Raw genomic sequence first — 9,492 nt, 5'->3', positions numbered from 1 at the left:
ATATATATATATCCTGTCCTACCTATTTACTTATTGTCTTCCCCTTTAGAATAACAACCTAACATTTATCAGTTTGACATTTAACACTTTATGGTTTTACAAGCATTTTTACAAATATTTTTTTCATTTATTATCACAGCAACACTAGGAGATAGTATTATGTCCATTTTACCAATGAGGAAACTGAGACAGATAGCAGTTGAGTGACTTTTCCAGGGTGTCACAGATAGGAAATGTCTGAGGCTGGATTAGAACACAGATGTAACATGACTCCAGTTCCAACACTCTATCCACTATGCCCCCTAGAAACCTTGAGGACTCCATGGAGTAGTTTGGTTTTGGTTTTGTTGTTCTTTTTCCTTTCTTTTTCTACCCATGTTTTAACACAGTATTTGGCACATAAGGACAAGCTTACTAAATGCTTGTTGACTGATCTGTAATTTCCAGTATAAGTATTCCCAGATGAATAATCTGTTTCTACCCAATGTAAACTGGCATATAGTCTTAGAGCTGCCTAGAGCAAGGAGAGATTTAAGTGCTTTGCCCAGAGTCACTCAAACACACACACACACACACACACACACACACACACACACACACACACACACACACACACAGAATTATAACTCTTTTGGGTATAAATAAATGTACATATACATATCTAGAGATGTACACTGGCATTCTCAAACCCTAAAACCTCACTGAGATATAAATTTCATATTTTACATATATTTGGGTCACACTTGCAATTTCATTGGTAAAAGACATCCCTTTTCTAAATCAATTCAGCATCTTCTCAGAAGCTTCTAGTTTTAGCTGCCTGTTACTGAAAGATTAAGAGACTTACCCGGGGTTACACAGCCATGCATATCAGAAATGGGACTTAAACTAAGCTAAGCTTTCTATCCATTACACCATGACTCTCTCTCTCTCTCAGAAGAAAGATTATGTTTGGAAAAGGCAAAGATTACAGTGAGTGAAGAAGTTTGAGAAAATGGGAGGTTGTTCTGAAAGTGTGGAACTTGTAAGTTCAGAATATTGGAAATGATATGGTTCCTAGATATGGACACGTTGAAAATATAAGTATGCTGGCATGTATTGGAAATGTGATGGAGAAGCAGGTCACTGAATTTCAGGAAATTGGAAAATTGTAGTGTTAGGATATTTGTATTCCCATTATCTGGCACATAGTAAACAATAAATGATTGCTGACTGATTCATAGATTACAGAAGTATTCAACATGAAGACAGGAATCCTTAAGTTATGGCAAAAGATAGGGTAATAAAAAGAATACTGGATATCCCTAAAGTCATTGAGAAAGCTGGGGACATCTAAAGTTTGGCAAATGACAACAATACAGAAGAAGACAGAGTAATACAAATAGACTACATTTAGGGGCGGGGAGAAGGCATCCTCTAATAAATAACAAATCAAATTCAGAGTATTCTTAGGAGAAAACCAAGATAATTCAAATAAATCAAGAAAGTGGAAGTAGTATTAAAGGAAAATATTCAAGATGCAAAAAAGTTTCTTAAGAGGACTAGCAGGTATTCTAAAAGGCAAAATGGGATGGACTGAGGAGATGGATGAACTAGGTTAGAAAGTTTTTGAACATAAAGAAAAATTAATTTGAGCAAAAGTGTAAGCTTGGAAAGAGATAGTAAGGGCAAGCAACTTTTGCCTCAAAGATGTCTAAAACTGAATGATTTGGATCAGGGAATTAGTATGATCAGAGTAGTAGGTTGGGAAAGGGGAAATGGAGAAAAGGAAATATTCATTTAATAGAAAGATTGAAAGAGGAATTTTAAAAGATAACCAAACCCACAACTCCAAATTGTACGGGGATACTTGTTTCAGAATTACTGGAATGACCACTGTTAAGAGGCTTGCATGAAATCTCATGTTAGGCAGTCTTATCAGAAGTCATCGACTCCATCCTGGCACCCAAACAGTGATCCTCAAGAATAATGTCAACATTTAATATTTATAGCTTCTATTTTTGCGGTGGCAAAGTATTGGAAATTGAAGGGATAGCCATCAATTGGGGAATGGCTACACAAACTGTGATACATGATGGTGATGGAATATTGTTGTGCTATAAGGAATGACAAATAGAATGATTTCAGAAAGAGCTAGAAAGACCTACATGAACTGATTCAGAATGAAATAAGCAAAACCAGGAAAACATTATACACAGTAATAGCAATATTGTGGAATGATCAATTGTGATAGACTTAGCTACTCTCAGCATTACAAAGATTCAGGACAATTCTGAGGGACTTATGAAAAAGAATGCTATCCACCTCCAGAGAAAGAACCATTGGAGTCACAATGCAGATGAAAGCATATGATTTTTCAATTGTTTGTTTGGGTTTATGTTTTGGGATTTTGGTTTTATAATATTATTCACAAAAAATGAACTCTATAGAAAAAATTTTAATTAATTTTAAAAAATTTTAAATAGGGTCAGCAAATGGTTAACCAGGGTGCATTTAAGAATCTACAAAGACGGGGGGCAGCTGGGTAGCTCAGTGGATTGAGAGTCAGGCCTAGAGATGGGAGGTCCTAGGTTCAAATCCGGCCTCAGACATGTCCCAGCTGTGTGACCCTGGGCAAGTCACTCAATCCCCATTGCCCACCCTTACCACTCTTCCACCAAGGAACCAATACACAGAAGTTAAGGGTTTTAAAAATTTTTTAAAAAAAAGAACCTACAAAGACGAATAATATACTATCCCAAGGCAACCCATTATACTCTTAAACATAATAGAATTATTATGAACTTTGTCAGTACATCGATCCTAAACCTGCCTCTCTGCAATATCTACCTCTTGCTCCTACTTCTCACCTCTAGTGCCAAGGAGGATAAATCTAATCCCACATGACAGCCATTCAAGTACCTAAAGACAGCTATCATACTACCTCTGACTTGTCTCTTCTTCCCACTAAATCTCCTCAGTCCTTTCAACTGATTCTCATGTCATACTCTCCAGGCCCCTTACCATACTGGTTGTGATCTTCTGGGAATAGTACATTTTGTCAATGTCCATCTTAAAATGCAACATTCACAACTAATCATGATATTGCAGATATAGCTAAACCAAAACAGTTTTGGCAGTACTTTTAACCTCCTTACAGATTGTCATTTAACCTCATTACAGATGTCATGCCACTACTGATGTAATTTAAAACATTAGATTTTTTGGCTGCAATATCAAGAGTTAAACTCACATAAAAGTTGGGAGTCCACAAAATTCCTAATTTATGAATATTTCCCTTTATTACTTTATCTTCCCTCATGTTTCCCTGCAAAAAAGCCTTTTTAAAACTCAACTAAATTGTATGTTACTTTCAGAAAGCAATAAAAGAGAGAAATGAAAACTTACATATTATAGTATAAGTCAAAACTGACTGACTAAGAGTACATATCAAAAGAGAAGATGATATTACTGAGGAACCAATAGTTTAATGGTAAAAATAGATGGGAATGGGCAACAGAGGTTGAAGAGTTCAAAATATATCATATTTTTATTTTTAAAAAGACCCATAATGGAGAAAGAAAAGAATAATGAGGCACAGTAGGCTGGTGGTAGTACAAAACTATTTAAAAAAGCAATAATAGCTAAGTATTTGTGTGTTTGGGGAGAGGGAGGTCCTTAAGGCTCCCAAAGAACTTTCATAATTTTCAAAATTTCCCTCCACAGAGAGCAAATTAATTGATAACCAAATTTATCCAAACTCAAAATATACCAGGGACAGGACATTGCTTTGTATAACCTGAAAAGAAACTTTAAGGGATTAAAAAATTCAACAATTTCAATATGATGAATTTAATAATGCTCTCCAGAATATAGACTGTTTCTATATTCTATTACTAATAATTTCTTCAATAAATCATAATGCCATATAATTTGCTTTAAAAGAATTCAGGGAATGGGTTGCATAGCAACTAATAGTACTTCCCAAAATGTATCAGCATGGGAAAGCATCTTGGAAATCCTCTAGCAAGAGGATCCTGGGCTGTGATCCCATGCTTTCCAGATTTTTTTGTCAATGACCCCAGTGGTGTAAGCCCAAGTCTAACAAATTTACAGAGAATGCACAGCTTAAAAATATAATTTACAGAGTGAATTGAAAACTCAGATCCAAAAGGAATTTAATAAAGAGGAAGTTGTACTTAATCTAATAAAATGAAACTATAACATAAAGTAAATGTAAAACCCTATGTTTGGGTTTTCAAACCAATGGTACACCAAGTCAGTCCAGGTTGCAGGAAATTAAAGGTCACCTGCTCAAACACTTCCCTAAGTAGACTCTATCTGAAATACTTTGTCCAATTCTGGACACTGTTTCAGGAAGGCCAATGTCTAGCTGAAACATTTCCAGAGAAAAAAGAGATCAAGATGTTGAGGGGATGAGAAATCGTGCCATGTAAGAACTGACTTAGGAAGCTAAAGATGTTGAACCAGAAGAGGGAAGAATTGTGGGATGGGGGAATAAGGATGAGCTGTCTTTCAAGTATTTTGAACCTCTATCCAATCATTTCTGGTCAAGAGTCATCTATCTTGTTACTACGTGAATACTTCCAGTGATTTTCCTGCTTCCAGTCTTCTAAGACCAATAGCAATTGTAATAACACCCAGTGAAAGGTAAGCTCTTTGAGGAAAGGCATTATCTCATGTTTTATGTACAATATTATAGGATCAAACCCTTGATAAATAGAAAGAACCACTGAGTCCAACTACCTTCATTCCATAGATGAGGTGAAGACATCTGTCCAAGGTTACAAAGATAGTAAGTGACAGTGCTGCGATCTGAACCTAGATCCTTTGACTCCAGATGTTGATCCTTTTTCACTATACCATACTGAAGTACCTAATGCTTAATAAATGCTTGGCAACTGTTTGACTTTTAAGAGACTGATAGCAGTATCTTGGAATGCAATTTGCTTGGGCTTAGAAAATTAAACTTATTTAAAACAGTGGATTTTCTGGCAGTATGGTGAAGAGTTTAGACTATCTCAGAAAATCATGTTATTAAATACATAAAATAAAATATAGGACTAAAAAAAGAATACAATTTTATTGAAACAGTTATAAAAAAAATGTTTTAACATAGTAACTTCATGGACCTTAGTCTATGAAGCTCCACTCTGATCTGATTCAGGACTATTTCCTAATAACCTGATTTGTACCTTCCCTACAAGCCGTACCACCCAGTACACAAAGCATAAGACTAAGAGGCTATCCTTGCTCTTGCATCAAATAGTTGCATGATACTAGGCCATTGATTTATCAAATTTCTCTACATGTCAGTTTTCTCATCTATTTATATATCTCTAAAATGCATGAAGGGGACTAGATGATCTCTAAAATCCTATGATGTTAAAAATTGAGAGGACATAAAACATATAACAGGACATAAAACTAAAATGTGATACAACATCATTGTACCGTTATAAGAACAAGAAGGCCTGGAGGCAATTTTTCATACTTGTAGGGGAATTTGTCTCCCTTTTGAATCTTTTATTATGAAAAACTCAAGATAAGGAATTCAAACTATCTCTCTCCAGCCTTGGGCTTCCTTATAGCTCCAAATCATATTCTGAAGCCTTCAGCCACTTTATTCAGATTAATATGTAATCAGATTAACACATTTTTCTAAAAAAGAAAGAACAATTCACGTAAGAGTAGTGCAAATGGATGTGGGATCAAGTTTGCCACAAACAGGTAATTTGATTTAGATAGGGTACAGAAACTGGGAAGAGTAAATTTTTAAAAAATAAACACATCCTAATTGAAAGGAAGGAATAGAAGTGTACATACTCCACCAATAATTTACATTACAAGAAAATCAAGGGTTGAAAGCTGAAAGGGATTTAAAGGGGCAAATAACCCAAATTTTTCATTTTACAGATGAGAGAACTAAGGCCCAAAGAAGTGATATAGGTAAGAAGTGGCAGTCCCAGGGCTCAAACCTGGGTCATGGGTCCTCTAACTCTAAAATGAAGATTCTTTTCAAGGTCCCACATTATACTCATTCTTTTTATCCTCATTCATGTCAGTTTCCTGGTTTGTTCTGCATTAAAGCCCTTATTGGCTCTCAAACGCCAAGAATGAACTAAATGAAAAGGATAGGTAAATATGGAATAAACCACTCTGGGTCTCAGTTTCCTCATCTGTCACATAAAGAGATTTTACATATCTCAAAAAATTCTATCTCTAACAGCCTACAATTCTATGGTTTCCATATACTAGACAATATAGAGAAAAAGGCAATAAATCTTGAGTTCAAGACTTTGTTGGACAGAGAATAGTCTCTTCTGGTTTTTTTAGGTGTGTATGGAAAACATCATCTATGTCTAGGGGAAATGAAACATGGTTTATCAAGGCTCCTCTCCTAGACTTGTAAAAACGCTAAAAAGTGGAGAAGGTCGTAATGCTTGTACTAAATCAGTCTGCCAAAAGAATACTTTTTTCCCTTTCTACATAAGCAAGTTTGTCATTTTTAGTCTTTCCACATGCTGAAACTAAATTTTGTATTTTGTATTTGTAAATTTTGTAAAATTTGTATTAAAATTTGAATTTTAAATTACTTTATGTCAACCATTTAATTGCAATGAGGTGGTTATTACCTTCCTTATTCCCTGCAAACAGTCCAGGATTGTGAGATTGTATGTACAATTTCCGAAGGAGGCATCCCTATAAATATAAATAAAATGGATATTAATCATACATTTAGAGAATTAGAGGAAGAAAATGAACAACACATAAAAATGGATATTTATTTCTGTTCATGTTTTATGAACTATTCCTAATAGAACAGATGTTTCCAGTTAAGTTCCAAAGTTTAAGGTTTCTATTTGCAGAAACTACTTCAGTAATCTGTCATTCATATTAAGATGAAGTTTATATCTCGAGGAAACAACCTGGTTTAAAAAGAAAAAGTCCCAGAAGATTGACCAAAGTTTGTACTCCAGGATCTGCCACTTTCTCCATAACTAAGGCAAATTTTTCTCTGCTCTCAGATTCTTCATCTTAATGAGGTAAAGTATCTTTAAGAAATCCTTTAAGATCCTAGATTTAGAGCAGGAAGGGCCAGCAGAGGCCATGCCACATAGTAGAGAAAAGGAAGCGGAAGACAAAGGAAGGGAAGTCATTTGACTCACACAACCAGTATCAGGGATTTAGACCCAGGCTCTCTGCCTCTGAAGCCAAGGATTTCTCACTAGTCTCCAGTTCTAAATCCTTGAAGGAGTCTTACTATTTTGTTTAGGAAACATTTAAATAGGGGGTGGGGCAGGGAGAAAAGAAGGTTAGGTCAGTTCAAAGCACTCAAACATCAAGCATAAAAGAAGGCTACTAACAGTTATACTCAAATGTTCTGTTTTTCTAGTATTCAATATCATTGCATGGAGTATTCCAGGAACACAGAAGGCTAAGGCTAGAAGACATAGGAGGCCACTCACTCTTGGCCTGAAGTAGCATATCAGGCACTTTGCCAGTTCCTAAATGCCAAGAATGAGGAGATGAGCAACAGCTGTTCTTTAAGGTGTCAGAAATGAGGAGGGGGAGATGAGCAATATTTTCAACTCTGGCAAACTCATTCCCTTTAGGAACACAAAAGCAGATGTGAATTTAGGAGCCCAAAAATCTTCTTTGCCAGTGCTTGACACTGACAAAGTGATCAAGATGGCAAGCTGAATGGTGAAGATATCACATATGGATCAGTAGAAGTACATGAGGAGGTTACAGTCCAAAGGGAAGAATAATGGATGGGAAAGAATCAATATCTCCAAATATCCAAAGAGCTAAAAATGTAGAAATGGGCTCTGATTGGCCTTAGGGTTCAGAACTAGGAGAAAAAGTGGTCAAGATGTGGTGGGCTCCACCCCATTAGAGGTTTTCCTGTGATGGTTAGACAGCAACTTGTCAAGTCAACCAACCTTAGCAATTATGAAAACTTGCAATTGCGGACTTATATGGACTTACTCTATAAAATCTTTGAAAATGGTACCTACATGCTTCAAAAGCAATGAAGAAAAACCTAAGAAAGGTTTTAAAGGGCGATTTTCCCACAGACTAGTCAACTGACCAAAAAGTATAGAGATTATACTGTTTTGTAAGGAAGCATCTGATTTCGTAGTAAAGCAAAATCAAGCCATAATGGCACTTCTCAAAGGAAGTTCTCATAAAAATGCCAAAATGCTACAATAACAGGCCATCTAATACATTACCTTAAGTCACTTACCTCCTACTCACTTTTCAAATCCTTGCAGTTTGGTTTCTAATAATACCTCTCTACTGAAAATGTTCTTGCTAAGATTAATGAACAACTAATTATCAAATCCAATGAATTTTTCTCAATCATCGTTCTTTACCTTTCTGCACCTTTTGAGACTATTAGCTAACTCTCCCTTCTTCTCCTGTACCTTTCTGTTTCAGTCTCCTTTAATGCTTCTTCAATCACTAAAGCTGTGTGCTCCTCAAAAAAAAACAAAAAAAAAAAAAAAAACACTCCGTCTTCCATTCTCATGCCTTTATACTGGCTGTCTGCCATGGCTAGAATATTTTTCCCCTCACCTCCACCTTTCAGTTTCCCTGGCTCAGTTAAAGACTCAGTTAAAATCCTTTTTGCAGGAGGTATTTCTCAACACACCCCCAGTCACTAAGTGCCTTCCCTGCCAACTGCCTTTATTCTACTCCATATACTTCTTGCATTTACTTAGTTATTTATATGCTGCATCTCCCATTAGAATGTATGTACCTTAAGAGTAGGGACTATTTTTTTTTCTTTTTTTCTGTATATTTAGCTCTTAGCACAGTGTCTGGCACAAAGCAAAAGCTTAAAAAATGTTTACCAATTAATTAACTCTCTATATTCTTTTCTTCCTTTGGCTTAATAACATTACTCTGTCCTAGTTTTCCTCACTTATCAAACTACTTTTTCACCAGATCATCATCATTATCCTGACAGTGTATTTCCTCCAAAACACTTTCTAAAATCCTTTTCCTTCTATCTCTATACTCTCTCTTATTGATCCCATCAGCTCCCATGAGTTTAATTATCATCTCTGTGCAAGTGATTCTCACATCTTACATAATGAACCCTAATTCTTTCTTCACTACCCTCATGTCCCATTGGCATCTCAAACACAACAAGTCCAGAATGGAATCTGGTCTAAGTCAATGTGATATAATAGCCAAAAAACCTGATATCATTCTTAGGCTAAATAAAGAGAGGCATAGCTTCCAGAAATAGGAGCTAATAATCTCACTTTAATCTGTCCTGATGATAGCATATTTAGAGTACTGTGCTCAGTTGTGAGTATGACCATTTAAAAGAACACTGATGGGTGAACTAGATGGTACTGTGGATAGAGCACCAGGCCAGGAGTCAGGAGTACCTGGGTTCAAATCTGGCCTAAGACACTTCCTAGCTTTGTGGACAAGTCACTTAACCCTTTTTGCCTAACCCTTGCCTTTGTGTCT

The 9,492-nt window shown here is 35.9% G+C and overlaps 1 protein-coding gene across 3 annotated transcripts in view; it reads right to left on the bottom strand.

The window, feature by feature from the left end:
• CDC14A (cell division cycle 14A) overlaps positions 1–9,492 on the bottom strand; it is a 248,117-nt gene that overhangs the window by 112,955 nt on the left and 125,670 nt on the right. For all 3 annotated transcript variants that reach the window (XM_044672154.1, XM_044672153.1, XM_044672152.1), the window contains exon 6: positions 6,636–6,702. In XM_044672154.1, the coding sequence (XP_044528089.1) occupies positions 6,636–6,702 (67 nt within the window). The remainder of the gene's footprint in view (positions 1–6,635; positions 6,703–9,492) is intronic.

The sequence above is a fragment of the Gracilinanus agilis genome, chromosome 4 (assembly GCF_016433145.1).
Source record: "Gracilinanus agilis isolate LMUSP501 chromosome 4, AgileGrace, whole genome shotgun sequence".
Taxonomy (NCBI): domain Eukaryota; kingdom Metazoa; phylum Chordata; class Mammalia; order Didelphimorphia; family Didelphidae; genus Gracilinanus; species Gracilinanus agilis.
This window is presented reverse-complemented; position numbering and strand designations above follow the sequence as displayed.